At 47.8% G+C, this 19,297-nt stretch overlaps 1 protein-coding gene across 1 annotated transcript in view; it reads right to left on the reverse strand.

Moving 5' to 3' along the window:
- Positions 1-1,122: 1,122 nt before the first annotated feature.
- LOC115277377 (O-acyltransferase like protein) overlaps positions 1,123-19,297 on the reverse strand; it is a 64,438-nt gene continuing 46,263 nt past the window's right edge. Inside the window, exons 12-17 of the mRNA XM_029921546.1 lie at positions 18,360-18,439; positions 13,033-13,146; positions 11,461-11,593; positions 8,019-8,205; positions 1,769-1,911; positions 1,123-1,248 (exon numbers count right to left, since the gene is read on the reverse strand). Coding sequence (XP_029777406.1) covers positions 1,123-1,248; positions 1,769-1,911; positions 8,019-8,205; positions 11,461-11,593; positions 13,033-13,146; positions 18,360-18,439 — 783 coding nt within the window. The remainder of the gene's footprint in view (positions 1,249-1,768; positions 1,912-8,018; positions 8,206-11,460; positions 11,594-13,032; positions 13,147-18,359; positions 18,440-19,297) is intronic.

Genomic DNA, 19,297 nt, shown 5'->3' on the forward strand with positions numbered 1-19,297 from the left:
CTGAGAACCTGCACACCCTGGCCTAATAAATCTCTCCATTTCTAGGCCTCCTCCCTGGAAACCAAGAAGCTGGGATGGAAGCTGTTGACTAGGATCTCGTTTTTCTCTGTTGGGGAGTTTTGTTGAGGAACTGTATTCCTTTACTAGGGTTGCTGTAACAAAGTACCATAAACTGGTTGATTGACAACAGGTCAACCCCCTCCCTGTTCTGGAAGGCTGGAAGTCCTAACTCAAGGTGTAGGCAGGGCTCTGCTTTCTCCGAGACCCTAGGGGAGAGTCCTTCCTTGCTCGTCTAGCTTCTGTGTCTGCCGGAGATTCTTGGTGTTCCTTGGCTGGTAGATGGCTGGCTTAGTCCTGTCTGTTTTCACATTGTCCCTCTGTGCATGTCTGTCTCTATGTCCAGATTTCCCTGTTTTACAAGGACACCAGTCACACTGCATTAGAGCCACCTCCTGCCATGACCTCATTGAACTTGATTACCTCTGTAAAAACGCTAACCCCCCAAACATGTCACATTCTAAGGTATGAGAGATTAGGACTTTGTATCTTTGTCGGTGGACACATTCAACCCATAACGGGGACCGTGTTGTAAAATAGACAATGTTCGGAAGGCCTGTAACAGCACACCCATGAACTGTGCGCGCTAGTGGGCCATACAGTCCTGAGGCCCCAGGATAAGGTTACAAGTCTACAAAGGTATCATAATAACACAGAGATAATTATGATGTAAAAAACTACATACTGTGATTTTACCAAGAAATGTGAACGTGCTAACCCAAAAGTGCATTAAATTCACTAGATTTGATGTTTTCCTATGATCATGGGTATAGAAAGTACACGCAGAACAAGACACCACAAATCTAGATGGTTTTGTTTTTTATCTAAAAGGTGACTATTATGCTACCAGATAGGCTATCGCAGAACTCTTTTATATAGCAAACACTCGGAGCTCTTTAATGCATTAGCACAGAGAATGTGTATATCTTAAGCATTCACAAAATCAGAATTCACACCCCTTTGTGGGAACACAAGCATTTGTTACATAAACGAGGCCATGTCTACTTTTGCCCATCACCAGCAGAAAAAAAAACCCAGACATTGTTTCAAGTTTTACCAGAATGTTCATGGCCCAGCAGGCATTGGTCCCAACAGGTACTGCTTCAGCTCCTGACATGGTTTCTCAATGAAGAGCGTCAGGGCCAGCCCCGTGATGACAGTCAGCAAACAGTGTCCGGAGAAAAGATAGAACTGGAGAGAAAGAGGGGCAGCGTGGACGCAATCCTACTACCAGATTTGCACTGTGTTTGGATTTAAAAGTCATTGTCCTGGCTGTATGATCTAGATCCATAAGACCAACTGCTCTGAACATTAAAAATCAAGTAGGGGCGCCTGGGTGGCTCAGTCAATTGAGCATCCCACTCTTGATTTTGGCTCAGGTCATGATATCACAGTTTGTAAGTTCAAGCCCCGCATTGAGCTCTGTGCAGACAGTGCAGAGCCTGCTTGGAATTCTCTCTCTGCGGTCTCTCTCTGCACCTCCCCCTCCTGCTCTCAAAATACATAAAAATAAACTTAAAAAATAAGATATTTAAAATCGAAGAAAGATATTATCCCAAAGCAGCCCCCCCCCCCAAGAAAACAATGGACAGCAGGCTCCTAGCAAGCACCACAATGAAACAAGCCTCTCCCCAAGCCAGTGGGCTGCTTGGTTGCTCCAGCAAAAAAGGGACAGTAGAGCCATGAGAGTGGAGTGCAGGGACTCACTCACCATGTTGGTGTCGCTGTAGTGAATGAGCGTTTCTTGAAGTCCATTGTAGAGCATGATGAGAATCGGATGTACCAAGTAGCAGGCATAACTGATGCTGGCCAGGAAAGCCCAGATCTGGCAGGAAAGCAGCCGGTTCACCAGCCCTGGAGGGTATGGACAGCATAACTCATGGAGCCACCAGCTCCTCTGACTCTGGGCGGGTCCCGCTGGGAGGGGTGCACCTGTGCGTCTGAGCTTCGAAGAAGGTCTTTATTCTTCTAATTTTTAAGAGAAGTGCCCACAACAAAACAAAAACAAGAAATACTTCCCTTTGCAGGAATAAGAAAATATAGGAATTGTTAACATAGAGCTTACAGTCAGTTTACTTCCTTAGTGTGATTTCCAGCCCCGAGCACAAAACACTCCACATGGAAAACAAGGTGCCGAGTCCCTCCACGGGCCTGGGTTCTGGCTCAAGGCGCAGCGCGGGAGCTGCTGGGCCCTGGGACAAGACAGTCACATTGCCTGGCCTCAGACTCGTCGCCTATTCCTGAGGGGCTTGCGTCTGGTCAACTTGTAGGTCCTTTTCGGGACAAATATTCCATAACTTCTAGAACTGTGCTGTCCCACACGGTAGCCACTACCCACTTGGGGCTATTTAATTTACGTTAATTAAAGCTGAGTACAATGAGGAATCCCTCTCTGCAGAGGACTTACTCCCGTCTATAGTGGGGTGACTAGAGGTCTCCCAAAAGCGCTATCCACAGAGCTGGGCTTTATTTGGAACAAGGGCCTTTGTAGATGTGATGCCGGTAAGAAACTCGAGATGAGATTGTCCGGGTCTAGAGTGGGCCTCAAATCCAAAAACGAATGTCCTTATAAGAGACGGAAGGGGAAACACTGACACACAGGGGAGAGGCAGGGCGAGAGAGCCATGTGAAGACAAGGCAGACACTGCAGTGACGCACTTCCGGGCCGGGAACTCAGGGCTTGCTGGCAGCCATGGAGCAGATCCCTCCTCGGGGCTTCCAGAAGGACCTTGCCAACACCTTGTTATTGGGTTTCTAGTCTCCAGAACTATGAGGGAATTGATTTCTGTTGTTTTAACCCACAAAAGATGAGAAAGAGAGGACAGAAATTAAGGAAGGAAGAAAGGAAGAAGGGAGGGAGGAAGGGATGGAGGGAGGAAAGAAGGGACGGAGGAAGAAAAGAAAAAGAAGAAAAGAAAAAACTTCTGTTTCTGCTTTGCACGAGGCTCATGTCAAGTGCTCAGTCATGCATCACTGTTGAGTCAGTTGCTCAGGACAAAATCTCTGGTGCCGCCCCAGATCCCCTTCTTCTCCCGTATCCCACAGAGTGCTGCCAATCCATCTTTAAAACTATCTATCTCAAATCAGACCATTTCTCCCCATTTTCTCCACTAAGCCCCCATCAAATCCACAAGCTCCTCCTCCGTGCACCTGTACAGTAGCTTCCTGACGGGTCCGTTGGTCTCTGCTCTCGTTCTTGCTGCTCTCCAGTCCCCAGGCAACATCCAGAATACTCTTTTAAATCACAGGTGAGATTATATTACGTGACTTTTAAAATAAAATCTAATCCTTCCCCATGGCCTTGAAGACCCTGCATGACCTGGCTGCTACTTTCCTCTGTGTTCCCATTCCCATCTCTCGCTCACCTTGATCCTTGATTCCCGTCTCACTCTCTTGCTGTTCCTCCCACCCATCGGGCTCATTCCAGCCCTGAGACCTCTGCCACCCCATCCCCTTTGCCTGCAATGCTTTTTACCGCATATTTGCAAACACGCGCCTACCCCAATTACCCTCCCATCCCCGCTTTATTTTTATTCACTATCTATATCCACACTGGAATTATAAATGTATTTACTTAACATGGCCCTAGACTTGTTTCCTACGACTGCTGCAACAAATTGCACAAATATTTTGGCTCAAAACAACAATTCATTCTTGCATCATTCTGAAGACAAGAAGTCCAAAACCAGTATGGCTGAATCATGCTGTTGACAGCATCACATTCCCTCTGGAGGCTCTAGGGGAGAAGCCATTTCTCATCTCCTCCAACTTCTCAGGGCTTCTGACATTCCTTGGCTTATGGCCACTCCCAACAACAGCAGCATTTTCAAATCTCTCTCCGCTCCATCTTCATATCACTGTCTCCTCTGTGAGTCTCCTTCTATCCTCCTCTCTTAAGGATACACGTGACTGCATTTAGGGCCCACCTGGATAGTCCACAACAATCTCCCATCTCCCACGCTCATGACTGCCACCGTCGTGTCTGCAGAGTCCCAATTGGACCTGATACATTTGGGGCCATTATTCAGCTTACTAGAGTCTCCTGGTCTATGTCCCCTACCCCGTTCTGATCTTCTACAAGAGAGAGATTTGTTTCTTGTCTATTGCTATGTCCTCTGCCACTTGAATAGCACTTGGCATGAAGCAAGCGTTCAGTATTTTATAGATTGAGAGAATAAATGGAGACGGGCTCACAGACAAATGATATGTTCACCCCCGAGTGAATGCCAAGGGATAAGATCAACCAAGACATTACTGGGGAACAAACCATATAGTTATAGGGAAATTAAGTCATCAAAGAGCCCATGCCACACAGGTAAACCAAACACAAAAGAACATCCTTAAAGCAAGATCCTGTTCACATCATGAGTTACAGTTGGCCCCAGTCAACTATTAATCACATTAATGTTGTTAATTCAGACCTTGTTGGTTTTATAGTTTTATGGTTACTTTATTATTTCATTGAAGACTTTATTTTTAAGTCTTCACACTTAAAAGTCTCTACACTCATCATGGGGCTCAAATTATAAACCCAAAATCAAGAGTGGCATGCTCCACCAACTGAGCCAGCCAGGTGACCCATTTAAAAATTTTTTTTTAATGTTTATTTATTTTTGATAAAGACTGAGTTAGAGTGTGTACAGAAGGAGTGGCAGAGAGAGAGGGAGACACAGAATCGGAAGCAGGGTTCAGGCTCTGAGCTGACAGCACAGAGCCTGACATGGGGCTTGAACCCACAAACCATGAGATCATGCCCTAAGTCTAAGTTGGATGCTTAACCAACTGAGCCACTCAGGTGCCCCCCAGTGCCCCATTTTTATGGTTACTTTATAAATTTGGTTTGGCTTTATAAATTTATGTGCTATATGCATACAAATGTATGTCTAGATTTATGTATACTCCTGTTTAGGTAAAATTAGAATTAAAATAATTTAAGCCAATACTAAGGATCCAAAAGACTTCTTATTCGTTTGGAATGGGTCCATATATTACCAAAGTTTGAGGACCCCTGAAGAGAGAGGGCACCACTGAAAGGGTTTAACTGGGGAAGTCACATGGTCAGAAGATGACTCTGACAACCCAGCAGAACATGACTTTGTGTGGAACCAAACCCGCATGGTCTACATTGGCCCTGACTGAGATGATGGAAAGATGGTTTGAGGCATCGAGGCCCCTTCTCACCCTGAGAGTCTCAGTGAATACTTCTTAAAATGTTCCTTTATAGACATACTTTTCTTTAGGTCTCCGGGTGGACACATATTTTCTAGAATTGCTTCTCGCCCATCACCTCCTACCTTTACCTGCTAGCCAATCTTGCTGTTTTACAGCACTGGAAATGCAAACCTGGACCATCAGTCACACCTGTAGTTGTGATTGGGTAATGAGAACACACTTTGAAAATAGATATCACTCAAGAATGCATCCAAGGACTTGTCCATCACCTGGATTAACAGAGGTATTGTCCATACTCAGGATAATAATTGATAGCATTAAAATTTTTTCTTTAAATGTTTATTTACTTTTTTTTGAGAGACAGAGCATGAGCAGGGGAGGGGCAGAGAGAGAAGGAGACACAGAATCTGAGGCAGGCTCCAGGCTCTGAGCTGTCAGCACAGAGACTGACACGGGGCTCAAACTCATGAACTGTGAGACCATAACCTGAGCTGAAGTTGGCCACTTAACTAACTGAGCTACCCAGGCACCCAAATAATTGATAGCATTTAAATCCACTGTAATGATAATGCTGCAAATTTGATTGATCTTTTTAAAAAATATTTATTTATTTTGAGAGAGAGGGAGAGAGAGCAAGCAAATGTGACTGGGTGAGGGGCAGAGAGAGAGAGAGAGAGAATCCCAAGCAGGCTTTGCACTATTAGCACAAAGCCCAACATGGGGCTTGAACTCACAAATGGTGAGATCATGACCTGAGCCAAAATCAAGAGTTAAGTCTTCAGGTGACTCAGTCAGTTGACTGAGCCACCCAGGTGCCCCAAATTTGATTAATCTTCTGTTTTTTAGTAATGTTTATTTATTTATTTTTGAAAGAGAGAGAGAGAGAGAGAGAGAGCTGGGGGAGAGCAGAGAGAGAGAGAGAGAAAGAGAATCAATCCCAAGTAGGCTCTGCACCATCAGTGCAGAACCTGATGCCGGGCTTGATCTCACAAACCATGAGATCATGACCTGAGCCAAAATCAAGAGTCGGACACTCAACCGACTGAGCCACCCAAGTGCCCCAAATTTGGTTAATCTTCTAATTTGACCTAAGACCTCCCTCCAGCAGGTCATTCTTCATTTAGCATGACTTTTACATTAGCCAAGAATGGTGCGATGTTACCCCCATATCCTGGGCAGCCTGTGCCAGGACAGGGAGAGTACTTGTCTATGTTCTAAGGCTCTGGGGACAGTTTATGGTCACTGTCACTGGTGGGAGCAGTGTCAGGTGGGGTCCTGTGATTCAAACAGCTGCCCAGAAATGCAAATACATCCGTCAGAGAAAATGCAGCCCATTTCTTGTTTAACATCATTTCTCCATATAAGAAAAAGTTTTTAAAATCAAAATATTAAAGAACAAATCCGTCACCATTATACACTCATCAAATTCAAAAAAATTGTTATTAATCAACCATCTGAAAGGGGTTCTATTGCACAGAAATGACGATCATGGGCTTTGGGCATTTGCTTTGTGCTCAGTCGGCGGTTCATTTTCTAGCTCAACCACTACCGAGCTGTGTGACCTTCTAATTTCATCTCCAGATGCCATCTTTCCCACAGAGAAAGAGCACGTTATAGCTGTACCCATAGGGGCGTGGCCAGCGTCACCCAGGATCATATGGCTGACATTCTCCATGGGGCCAGCATGAGCCTGTGCTGAATCAGCAGGAGTTGTTATGAGCATTTTATCATTTTCTTCCTTAAACCATGAGTCCCAAACACCTTTGCTGACACGAACTGGGTTGAGTTCACTGGCTAAACTTTAAACTCAATCTGACTGGGGTGCCTGCATGGCTCAGTTGGTTAAGCATCTGACTTCGGCTCAGGTCATGATCTCAGTTAGTGAGTTCGAGACCACCCCCCCACCTTGGGCTCTGTGCTGACAGCTCGGAGCCTGGAGCCCGCTTTGGAGTCAGTGTCTCCCTCTCTTTCTGCACCTCCCCCACTCACATTCTGTCTCTCTCTCTCTCTCTCTCCCTCAAAAAGAACTAAACTAAACATTAAAAAAATTAAAAAATTAAACAAACTCAACCTGATTCTCTCCCTAGGGTATAAAGGTGTCACGGCTCCACTTGACTCTATTTCCAACCCTTTGGGCCTCTGGGCAGTGTGGGGCCAGAACTTGTTCTGGATGGTTCTTGCCAGCCTTTCTCCTGTCATTTTATGACACCTCAAGCTTCCAGTTCCTACCTCATGCCAACCAGAAAAGAAAAGGAAATAATATCAGGTGACTTGCATAGACATTTCTAATCTGAAGAAAATCCCTTTCTTTCCATTTAAGCCCCTTTTCTGCTTGACTGTCCACAGTGAGAGCCAGGCTCACTAGACAGCCACCCTGCCTACCACAGGGCTGAAGGGGATCTTGGGAACTGTTCGGTCTACACCCTCCCATAAGGAGACCAAGGCGCAGGGTGGGTGTGACCACAACTGTGTCACTGGTATTTTGTTCTCACTATATGACCCTCTTTGTTGTCCTCCAACTTCTGAACTAGCTTCATTGGAGAGGCTACAGATTTTCCTCTCAGAACCTGCATTTATACATAAGCCAGTGTAAAAATCTAAACAGAATATGGGGGCGGGGTCCCCCAGGATATAAACAAATGGATGTCTTTGAGTCAATGTCAGTCATTCAACAACAAATAAAAAGCCCCTCCATGTACACCATGTACACTGTGTCTTCACATCTGTCACCTTTGAAGGGACACAGTGTGAACCTGTGAGCAACCCCCTCGGCCCGCAGCACGTCGTACCTCCATAGCCTTCCTGACACGCAAACACGACCCAGCCCACGGCTGCGGCCCACAGGGTCCGGTGGAGGGCCTGGTACAGAGCGGCGGCCAGCGAAGAGGGGGCCGACGCATCGTCCACTGCGTATGCCAGCGCGACCACTGCGAACAGGGTGGACAGGGAGCAAGTCCAGCCCAGCAGGGCCTGCGTCTACGGGGAAAGCAGAGGCACCGGTCAAGCTCATTCCCGCCATTGTGTGTTTGCTTCGTTTGACACTAATTTACTTTTTTGTGTTACTATTGTCACGTTTGGTATCTATTTGTAAACCTCAATTGGAGCCCAAAATTTCACTAAAATAGAAGGCTCACATTACTGGTTATGACGGGTTGGGTTAGGGGTCACTCTGAGGTGTGTGACCATAGAGAGATCTTTGTGATGACGGCGGAGTTCTGTACTTGCTTGTGGCGGTGGTGGTTACACAAATCTCCATGGCACAAAATCGCCATGAATCCCAAATCATTATCAAATGAAAGTTTAAAAAAAAGGGAAAAAAGAAAAGATAAGGTTGGAACCCGCTCACGATCTCCCATTCTGTTCCTTAACCTAGTCAGGTTCCGTGATTGGTTCTGTCCCCACCAACAACTCACGGGCCTCCGGCACCCAGTCCGTGCCTGGGCTGCACCCTAGTCACTGGGCTCAGAACATAGCAGAAGGAGTGGGGGAATGGAGAACTCTCCGGCTCAGAAAACAGCCCCGTGGGTTAAATTCTACTATGGGCCTCAGGTCAACGTCTTAGATTTTAGGTCACGTACCGTGACCCTTTTAGACCCAGACCGGTCTTCCAAGAGTCTCTCTTGCTTCTAAGGTGCAGTTCCCAGGTTGCTATAATGGCGTCTCCATTGAACCGAGTTAGCGTCTCATCAGTCTACCGTCTTGTCTCTGACGGGACGCTCTCCCCTCCCGGGCCTCACACTCCTGCGGTAGGTAGGCTCTGGCTCCGTGCGAGGAAAGGCATTTCCTCAGCGGCTCTCCACAAGCCCCCTCTTTTAGGCTGGGATCCCCTTCACATTTTCACACACAATGCACACTGCCGCATCTCATGCCCAGCACATGGTAGAGGCCCCCTGCTGCCTCCAGCTCGGACTCTGTGGCCTTATTTTCTGGCTTCTAGAGGTTTCTGTTTGGTCTGCCCATACCTTCTACCTTGTTTCTCCAGCTCAGCTTGACTTGTGTTTTGGCTCTATGCTCCTTGGTCCCGACTCAGCCTTTGGAGTGGTTCACAAACTCTCTGTCCTTGGGGCACCTGGGTGGCTCAGTCAGTTAAGTTTCTGATTCTTGGTTTCAGATCAAGTCATGATCCCAGGGTCATGGGATTGAGCCCTACATTAGGCTCTATGCTGAGTGTGGAGACTGCTTGATTCTCTCTCTCCTTCTGCCCATCTCCCCACTCAAGCATACTCACTCCCTCTCTAAAATAAAATGAAACAAAACAAATAAAGTAAAATACAATAAGATAATGTTCTGCCCTTATCTTAGGTTTCACCTCTGCTGCTGGGTACCATGTAACTTGGGTGACACTGAAGCACCTCTTTAATGGCACTCTGGTGTAATCTACAACTGAACTGTGCATCCACACAGGAATATCAGAACTCGAGCCTATAGGAAAAGTCACATAGCCCTTGTGCCTGGTGAAGCCCTGTCTCTTGTTCCTACCATGAGTAATGCAAGATTTTCCAAAGACAAGGGCCTCTTTTCTGGAACATCTAGGCGAGGTTCCCACAAGACCTAGACAGACAAAAGTAGGGCCTAAGAGGAGATTTGGGGCTAGCACTGCACCCTAGGAGTGCAAGGGACCTCATGGCCTTTCATCCACTGAAGAGCAAACTATCCTTCATTTGTTCACTTATTGAGCACCTTCAGTGGTTTCAGAACCAGATGGTGGGGAATCAGAGGTAAGTCAGACATGTTCTACCTTCACCGTCTTGTGGGTCAATGAAACCCACATGAAAAACTTAAGCAAAGTTCAAGGGCAAGGCCAGCTAGTGTCATAAATAGATTGCCCCAAGTGTAGATTTGAGATTGAGAGGGGAGAAGAGCTTCAACAAGGTCAATGGACAAGCTAAGAGAGGACAGCAGAAGAAGCGATCAGCAGGGATTGGTGGAAGATCACATGGGAGGAGTGGTCAATGCAGAAGACATGTCCAAGATGAACCCAGATTTCCGGTTTGAGAATTGAGGTTGGTTGGTGAACCAGAGTCAGTGAAGGACTTCTACCTGCAAGGTAAAGTAAGAGCTTCTTACCCCTTGGATACCTCACGTCTTGATTCCCAGATGGAAGCAGTGAATCTGACCAGGAATCCTATCTACAGAAACCAAGGAGCTTATGCTAATAAAAACTAACTGGGACCGAGGGGGACACCTGTGTGGTTTAGAGGGTTAAGCGTCCGACTCTCGATTCTGGCTCAGGTCACGTCTCACAGTTCATGGATTTGAGGGTCCTGTTGGGCTCTGCTGACAGCGTGGTGCCTGCTTGGGATTCTGTCTCTCCCTCTCTCTGCCCCTCCCACTGCACATGCTCACACGTGCTCTCCCTCTCTCTCTTAATAAGTAAATAATAAATAAGGGGCGCCTGGGTGGCTCAGTTGGTTAAGCAGCTGACTTCAGCTCAGGTCATGATCTTACAGTTCACAGGGTTCGAGCCCCGTGTCAGGCTCTGTGCTGACCATTTGCTCAGAGCCTGGAGGCTGCTTCAGATTCTGTGTCTCCCTCTCTCTCTGACTGTCCCCTGCTCATGCTCTGTGTGTGTGTGTGTGTCTCTCTCTCTCAAAAATAAATAAACGTTAAGAAAAAACAATTTTTTAATAAATAAATAAACATTTTTTTAAAGTTATTAAAAAAGTAACTACGGAGGTACCTGAGTGGCTCAGTCAGTTGAGCACCTGACTCTTGATTTCAACTCAGGTCATGATCTCATGGTTCACGGAATCAAGCCCCGCATTGGGCTCTGGAGCCCACTTGGATTCTCTCTCCCCCTCTCTCTTTGCCCCTCCTCCTCTCTCTGTCTCTCAAAATAATTAACTTTAAAAAAAAGTAACGATGAAAAAAATGAGTAGCTACGCCCTTTCAGAATAGAGCCTCGCCATAGCAATCTCATTGGGTGTATTTTTCCCGTGTCAGTGATTTCTCTGGGTCTGTACCAAGCCTCCAATGGGTGGACCACCACTGGGCTCCAATTCCAGAGCTTTCTTAAAGGAGCTCCGTGAAGAAAGCAGAGAGTCAGGCTTTCACAAGAAGATAAGGTCTCTCTTATTCTCCAGCACCAAGAGACATTACTAACACAACATAACACGAAAAAGTACTGAGCAGACTGTTTCCTGCCCATGACCTTGTAAGAGCCTGGCCAAATGGGCCACTCCAGTCCGAAGCAGATGCAGCCCTTACAGTGAATTATGGGGGCAACCTTACCTTGGTCTTAAGAATATTTGCCTGGTGGTTTTGGTGCATGAAAATGCTCAGAAAGAGGCCCACCAGGAAGGGTCCGAATCGGCAGTAGGGCTTCGTATAGTACTCAGAGAAGTACAACAAGGTCACGTTTTCACTGAAAAACAAAAGAACATAAGGCCAAGGTTATGTTTGAGCTAGACATGTAAAGACGAATCTCTCAGATGTCCATTGGGACAATCGGCAAATCCACAGGAAAATTTGGGGTACATCTGTCCATTTCCTCAGTAATGACCTAGAAGCAGTACCCTCATGACCCTGCCTTATGCCACAGCTGGCTGGCTAAAGTTCCAAATTCCCTTGGGCCTCAACCCACTGGACCCCAAGGAAATGCAATGACTGTATTCATTTTAAGTAGCTGTTTCTGGTAGCTGGTACAACAGGAGAGCTCAGAAAGCGTGGTTTTCAGGAGTGAGCATCTTCAGGGAAGGTTTTACAAAATTCAGTTGCTTGGGCCACATCCCCGGAGATTGTGGTCTGAGATGGTGCTTGCTGGAAACATCAGTGGGATTTAAAATATCCCCAGGGGATTCTCATGGGCTTCCAGAGTTGAGGACCCCGGGACTAGATGGGAATGAACCTCTTCCTCAGTCACTTGGTAGTGCCTGCAGGGGCCCGTGATATGACAGGAAGGGCATGGCGCTCCCCTAGTAGAAAAACCTGGGGTGTCTTCATTCATTCATTCACTGGTTCGTTCATTCATTCATTCATTCCCCTCACAAATACATGTTGAGCACAATGTGCCAGTCAGGGCTCTGGGCTATTTTACATCAAGAGGTCAGGCTGCATTGACACCTGCAGGAACCCAAGAAGCGAGCCCTGCCACGATCTGGGATTTAAAGGAAAAGCATTCTAGTATGAGGGAACAGTAAGTGCAAAGGCCTGAGGAGAGAGCCTGCTTGGTGTGTGAAGGTTAGAAAGCTAATGTGGCTGGTCCAGAGTCAGCACGGAGGCGCAGAGGACCGACAGTGTCTGATTTCCATTTGTGTCACTCTGCCTGCTGCATTGAGAATAGATTCATAGGAAATCAGACCACTTGGTCCTGTGTGATACACAGGGTGGTTAGAAAGAAAAATCGTTATATATACCTCACCGGGGAGGCAAAATAGAATAGTGAGTAAGGTCCTAGGTTCCACTCACACCCATGCCACTTAGTAGCCGTGTGACCTTGAAGGGATAAACCCCAACTTCCTTAAATTTCTGTCTCGGGCCAATAATTGGAGCTTCCAGGCTGCAAGTCGGCCACGGGAGGAGAAACCCAATACAGCCACGTGGGGGCGCTCCTTTCCTCCAAGAAACATTTCAATGGGCAGCAGTGCGGTCCCGGTACTCAGAGAAGGCCCCCAGCGCAAGTTGAAAGGTTGAGAAGTTTGGAAACAAAAACGCAACCAACTTTCCCATCAAGGCTGAACGTTTCCCACCCAGTTTTTCCATGAGCCAATGCACACAGCACAAACAGCCTGGCCCTCATTGGGCAGCCTCCTTGGGAGGTCCTGGCCCTTCCGAGGGGAGGGAAGGCTGGGAACCGTGGGTTACCTCACTTCTGATGGAGCTGCGACCGGAAGGGAGTAAGCCAGTGTGAGCAGAGCTGTGGCGGTGAAAGATGCCAAGAACAGCATGGCCCCGAGGAGGACAAGGACATGTTTACTTCTGCAAAGAGAGGACATTGACAGAAGCACTCTTCAGTTTCCTTCACTGCAAAATTTGTGGCCGCAAAAGACTTGAAAGCTTGGCAATCAGAGGCACTTCCTGCTAGGCCTGCCTTTGCGAGAGGCCGATGTGGGGGGCAGCTGGGGCAGAGAAGAGAACTGGGTTAGCCTTTCACTTTGACCATCTACTGGCTTTGTGACCCTAGGCAGGACCTTGAACTTGAATTTCTTCATCTTCACCCTGAAATGTACTGTGCAGCTCAAAATGAGACCATGCTTGGCAATGTCCCTTGCCACCCACGAAGCATTACATGGACATAGTGGTGGTTGATTTTGGAGAGAAATGACTGTTAGGCACAGGGGGACACAGGGACACAGAGGGGGCCCAGGGATTGTCCCCCTACCCAGATGCAATCTGAGACAAACATCTGGGTGCAGGGAATTGATATGAGGGTAGGAATGAGGGATGGCATGTGGAACAGGGTAAGAGGGAAAACTAACACAAGGATGTGCTGTCAAGGTGGCCAGTGCTTGATTCTTCCAGAATGTTCTGTGGAAGATGCACCTGAAAACTGTCGTGGAAGATGAAAGAAAGGAGCCTTTTCCTAGTGTTTTTATCCCCCATGAGTCAAGGGTGGCTCCACAAAAGTGATTTCCTCCTTACTTTGGGACTATGCATGTGTAAGGCCAAGAGGGGTCCTGAAGGAGTCCTGTAGTATATAGGAGGTTCTGGGGGCAGGAAATGAGATTTAGGGACACAGGCTCAGTGTAAGGCACTGTCTGCTTGCACCTCCTCAGAATTGTGAGGGGTGGGACAAAGACGATCTGTAGTTGTATAGAAGAAATGTCAAACACAGGTGCAAGACAAGACTATCCAGGCCTAACCCTGCCTAGATGGTGCCTTTGACAATCCCATTCAACATGAAGTTGCCATAGTTCTTCATGAGGAAGGGCTAAGTTACCATTCATTCATTGCGAGTGAGTCTAGAAGCAAATGATTTTCATGCCAAGTGCCAATTCTAGTTCAGTGTTAATGCTCAGAATGGAGGAGTGTAAGCTCAGTGGTGCTGTGATCAATTAGTAATGTCTGCTGTGTGAGTGGGCTGGGAAAGTATGAGAGCAATGCTGTTTACTGTGCCTTTTGCCAGACCATTTTGCCAGACCTGAATTACTGGCACCCTATACAAGTGTCTTCTCCAAAGGAAAAAAGCTCTGCCTTTTATACCTCCCACCATTTAGAAGCTAAATGTAGTTGCATGGCCACAACCATGTATAGTGCTGGTTTTTAGCTGAGGAATTGAAAATCTCCCTTCCATGACAGCCTCTAGGAAAGATGCTGGCATTGGAGGTTCAACGGTCTTAAAGTTCAGAGGTCTTAAGTCACAAGGATACTCAAGTAGGTCCCCACCCCATCTACAACCTCCTTTCTAGTAGGTCTAGACTGTGGAGGTACTAAGAATTCATTGTCTTAGGTGAATCGCAAGCCATCCAGTCAGGCCATCCAATAAAAACCCACATCCACCCAAGTCAATATTTGTTTAACTGCCTGGGAGACTTGAGCCCAATCAATCCATGGCACCTCCTCCCAGGAGTCAGACAAGTCTCCGCGGGCTAACCACCGCTATAATTAAACTAATAAAGACTCCTAATACAGACTGCAATGGGCTGGATTGTGTCCCCCCAGATTCTAACTTCCAGCACCTCAGAATGTGACTCTTTTTTGAGATAGGGTCTCTTAAAGGATAATGAAGGTGAACTGAGGGCATTGGGATGGGCCCTAATCCAATCTGGCTGATACGTTCATGAGCAGAGATGGGGCCATGACAACCACAGAGCAAAGACCGCGTGAAGATGGCCATGTGAAGACACGGCAGGGAAGCCTCAGAAGAAACTGACTCTGTGCCAAAAGGCCCCCTCTGCCAACTCGGGTCAGTGGTTGTATTTTCTATTTGAGGGGACTACTCCTCGGACCGTGGGATTGAGAAAGGCCCAGTGCTTCACGCGCCAACCCTCATCCCGTTCTCTCAGGAGGGTTGGTCCCTCAGGAGGGCCCATTCAGGGACCATGTAGCCCAAGAGCAGGAAGGAATAGCACAGTGTCTCCCTCGGGTCGGCAAAGACCCTGGTCTTCCTTGAAAGCCTGTCAGCCCCCAGCATCCTGGCCAGGATTCCCTACAGGATTTCTCCTGCAGTTTCTTCACAAATACCTGCACGAGCAATGAGCACCGTGGAAATGCCACCTCGGAGGGAGCCTGCAGAGACTTGCCCTTTCTCCTCTGCCAGGGCTGCGGGGCCTGCTGAGGCCTCCCACCCACCGCACCTGTTTCCCTGCAGGCGCACAGACCAGGGTCTCCAGAGGCCCTCGGAGCATCACAGAGCCCAGGCCTGCAACGGCCCCAGGGACCTGGGCCAGGGGCTCCCCTTCCCCCTGGAGCTCTGAGCGTCTGTCTTGTGATAGGGAGAGTCCACCCCAGGGGAGGCCATGGGAGCCTGAGCAGGTCCCAGCTCGTGTCCAGGGAGCCCCTCTCCGGCAGCAGCAGGGCCCAGTGACCCGTGGGCACCCCCGGAGTCAGCCCACCCTCTCTAAGGGGTCTGGGGGAGGAGCTTGGTCAGCTTCTCAAAGCCACCTTCACCTACTCTTGACCTTCCTTGCCTGATGATCCACGTTGGGGTGAGGGGGGCGGTCACAGCAATTCCTAATCCCCACCCCTCTGTGATTTCATCCTGGGAGATGAATTAAGTACAAATGAGTACAAATTAAATAGGCAGAGAGTGCTATGTCTTTCTACCGGAGGAGGTCCAGCGCTATTTCTTTTTAAGCCTTCATTTCCAAAATAAATAGCAACGTGATGGTTAGACCTCATTCCCACCTTATTATCAGATTTTATTTCAATCTCAAACGCTTTTATCAGTTCTATGATGCCATCAGAAATTGCCCTGTCCACCTCCCAGCCCCTGCTTGGAAAAAAATAAGCCATTTGATTCAGATGCTTTTGTTTCAGGAGACTGGGTAGGGATGGACTTGGAACTCTTTCCCGTGTCTTCTGACTCATTATACCAAGCAAACTGCCTCTGTGTTTAGTGGAGTTCACGGAACATTTTTTAATGGTTAGTAAAAAACAAACAAACAAAAAAAAACCCACTCCTGTACATTTAAAGTTAGAAAGCACTGTGTGTTTAAGATATGCGAAAAAGCTGATTTTCCTTTTTTTAAGGTGTTTAATTCTTAGATTAAATTAAAATGAGGATAAGTTCTCTTGCCCTGGGTGCGTGGATGCTTGCATGTGGCCAGAGGGGCAACATCAGGTGCTGGCCTGTGACTTAAAGATCTGCCCCGTGAAGAGCGTGGCGGGTAACACAACACAGAGCAGGTTCACACAGTCAGAACTCAGCCTCCCCCCTAGGAATTAAGGACTTGCAAGTCAGATGTGAAAAATGACTGTTTTCTTACATACTAAAATAACAAGGTTGATTTTGTTTTGTGTTATTAATAACATTCCATATTGGCAACAGTGTAATTGGCGGCCAGAGGACTGAATATTCATAGAACCTTCAAGGAAAACAGTTTGTCTTTATGCTTTTAGAGCCTAGGAGCCATTCATGCTCTTTGACCCAGTAATTCTCCTTAAAGATATGCATTCTAAAGAAATATCAGAGTTGGAGACTCTGATCTCCACGAAAATGTTTATCAGATCATTATTTATAAAAGCAAGTATAAAACTGGAAATAATTGAAGTATCTAACACTAGGGGAAGGTACAAATAGATTACAGGTCACTCATGGAATGGAATATTACACACACATTAAAATTATGGTTACTTAAAATAAATAAATAGGAGCACCTCGGCGGTCTAGTCGGTTAAGTGTCCGACTTCAGCTCAGGTCATACTCCAATGGTTCGTGGGTTTGAGCCCTATGTGAGGCTCTGTGCTGACAGCTCAGGACCTGGAGCCTTTTTCAGACTCCATGTCTCCTCTCTCTGCCCCTTCTCCACTTGTCCTCTCTCTCTTCTGCCCCTCCCTCACTCATGCTCTGTCTCTTTTTCTCTCTCAAAAAATAAACATGAAAACATTTTAATAAAATTATATTTCTTAGAAGTAAAATAGTTTGGAGAAATGCTTATGTCATATAACTATTAAAAGAAAGATACTAATGTCTATACACAGAAGCCTTTCAGGTATAACACATGATACAGAAAAAGATTGGACAGGGGCACCTGGCTGGCTCAGTTGGATAAGCGTCCGACTTCGGCTCAGGTCGTGATCTCGCGGTTTGTGGGTTCAAGCCCTGCCTCAGGCTCTGTGCTGAGCTCAGAGCCTGGAGGCTGCTTTAGGTTCTGTGTCTCCCTGTCTCTCTCTCTCTCTCTCTCTTAAAAAAAAAAAAAAACATTAAAAAAATTAAAAAGGAAAAGATCGGAAAGATAAACCCAAAAATATCGACAGGGAATTCACCTCTTGAGTGAGGACTGGGTCTAGGAAGGGGGTTTTCCCCTCTCTCCATCCTATTATCTTCCAATGCCTCTTAAACTGAACATGTATTTTAACAACAACAAAAGTCTTTTAAGATATGGCATGGATGGTCCACAAGCTATAAGTCTCCTCATGAATTACTGAGGCCTGAGAGGTTTTCTAGAACTAACCAAAATCCAGGTAATAGACAGCTGGTGTGGGGAACAGGCACACTGATACAGCGCTTGGGGCACGGTAAGTTACAGCATTCTTTCTGGAGAAGAATCACACGATATGTAACAAGCACCACGAAATTGTTCCTGCGCTTTGACCTAGTCATTCCACTCGGAAGTAGGTCCCCAAGGAAATGAACCGGAGGGAAAAGCAGTACGTTCAAAGTCACTGAGTTGTCATATGGAGTCATGAAAAACTGGAAATCATCTAGATGCCCGACCATAAAAAAATGCCATAGAAATCCTAAAACCGATAAGCATGTAGATCATGTCGCTACGTGTAAATGTTGACAAAAGCAGAGACTAGATATTACCTACGTGCTGATTACAACTCTGCAAAAACACAGAGAGGCTTGTGCAGGACAACCCCTGGAGAAAGTGGAGAAAGAGAAACAGAAAAGGATTCGGCCTCCACAGTGTTCTGAAAGGTTCGTATCCTAGGTTGGAAAGGCTGCTCCGCCCAGAGCCGGAGCATGCGCGGAGAATGCCGTGGGAGGGTCCCGTGGGAGACACGCAGGTCCCGGGGACACTCACTTTCTGTGGAGGAGGACGAGCCCCGGCGTGAGGAGGTGGAACTGGAAGTCGTTGGCGAGGTACCACGTCCAGCCGTTGCACTGGAATGAGAGGAGCAGAGGTCACTCCTGGGGCCCCTCGCTTGCCGTGTCTCACCCTCCTGGAGCTGGAGAGGGAATTTGCTGGGCAGCTGGGGAGCTGGGGCGGGGGGCAGTTTCCAAAGGAAGAGGAAAGAATTTGGGGTTACAGGTGTTCCGCACACCTCATCTCGCTTAATCCTTGTAAAGAGTCTGGGTGCCTAGGTGTGAGTATTTTGCCAGGTGACAAAGGGGAAATGCAGGGTTTTCTCTCTTGAAAGAGAGAGCTAAGCTCCCGGGACAGTGGGAGGATCCCAGCTCCTTCCTATCGCACGAATATAAGGGCCAAGTACCGTCTTGTACCTTCAGAGCTGGAAGGGTCCCTGTGCCTCTCCGCTGCCTGCCTCGCCAGCCCTCCCCAGCCCTCCAGGGGGCATGTGCTCATCTAGAAAGGAAGCCTGGCTCCGGACCCCCTTGTGTGGGAAACCCCGGATTTCCCACATCTGACCGACGCGCCACCGTCTGGCCAAAATCACATCTTGGTGCAGGCTGTCCGTGTTTGTGTGAAAGGAGGCAGTCACCTGCCTTGCGCTTCTTCATTGTGAGGAAATTCGTGGAGATAAAACGGTCCTTCTTCCCTCCAGTCAATCCCCTGCCGTCCATGGAAGACCAGACTTATCCAGCACAAGCGAAAACTTTCCTTGTCTCAGTTCAAGGGTAGTTCCCAAGGTGGGAAAATCGGTGAGTCCCTCCCTTCCCCCCCCCCCCCCCCCCCCCCCCCCCCCCCCCCCCCCCCCCCCCCCCCCCCCCCCCCCCCCCCCCCCCCCCCCCCCCCCCCCCCCCCCCCCCCCCCCCCCCCCCCCCCCCCCCCCCCCCCCCCCC

The sequence above is a fragment of the Suricata suricatta genome, chromosome 14 (assembly GCF_006229205.1).
Source record: "Suricata suricatta isolate VVHF042 chromosome 14, meerkat_22Aug2017_6uvM2_HiC, whole genome shotgun sequence".
NCBI classification, from domain to species: Eukaryota; Metazoa; Chordata; class Mammalia; order Carnivora; family Herpestidae; genus Suricata; species Suricata suricatta.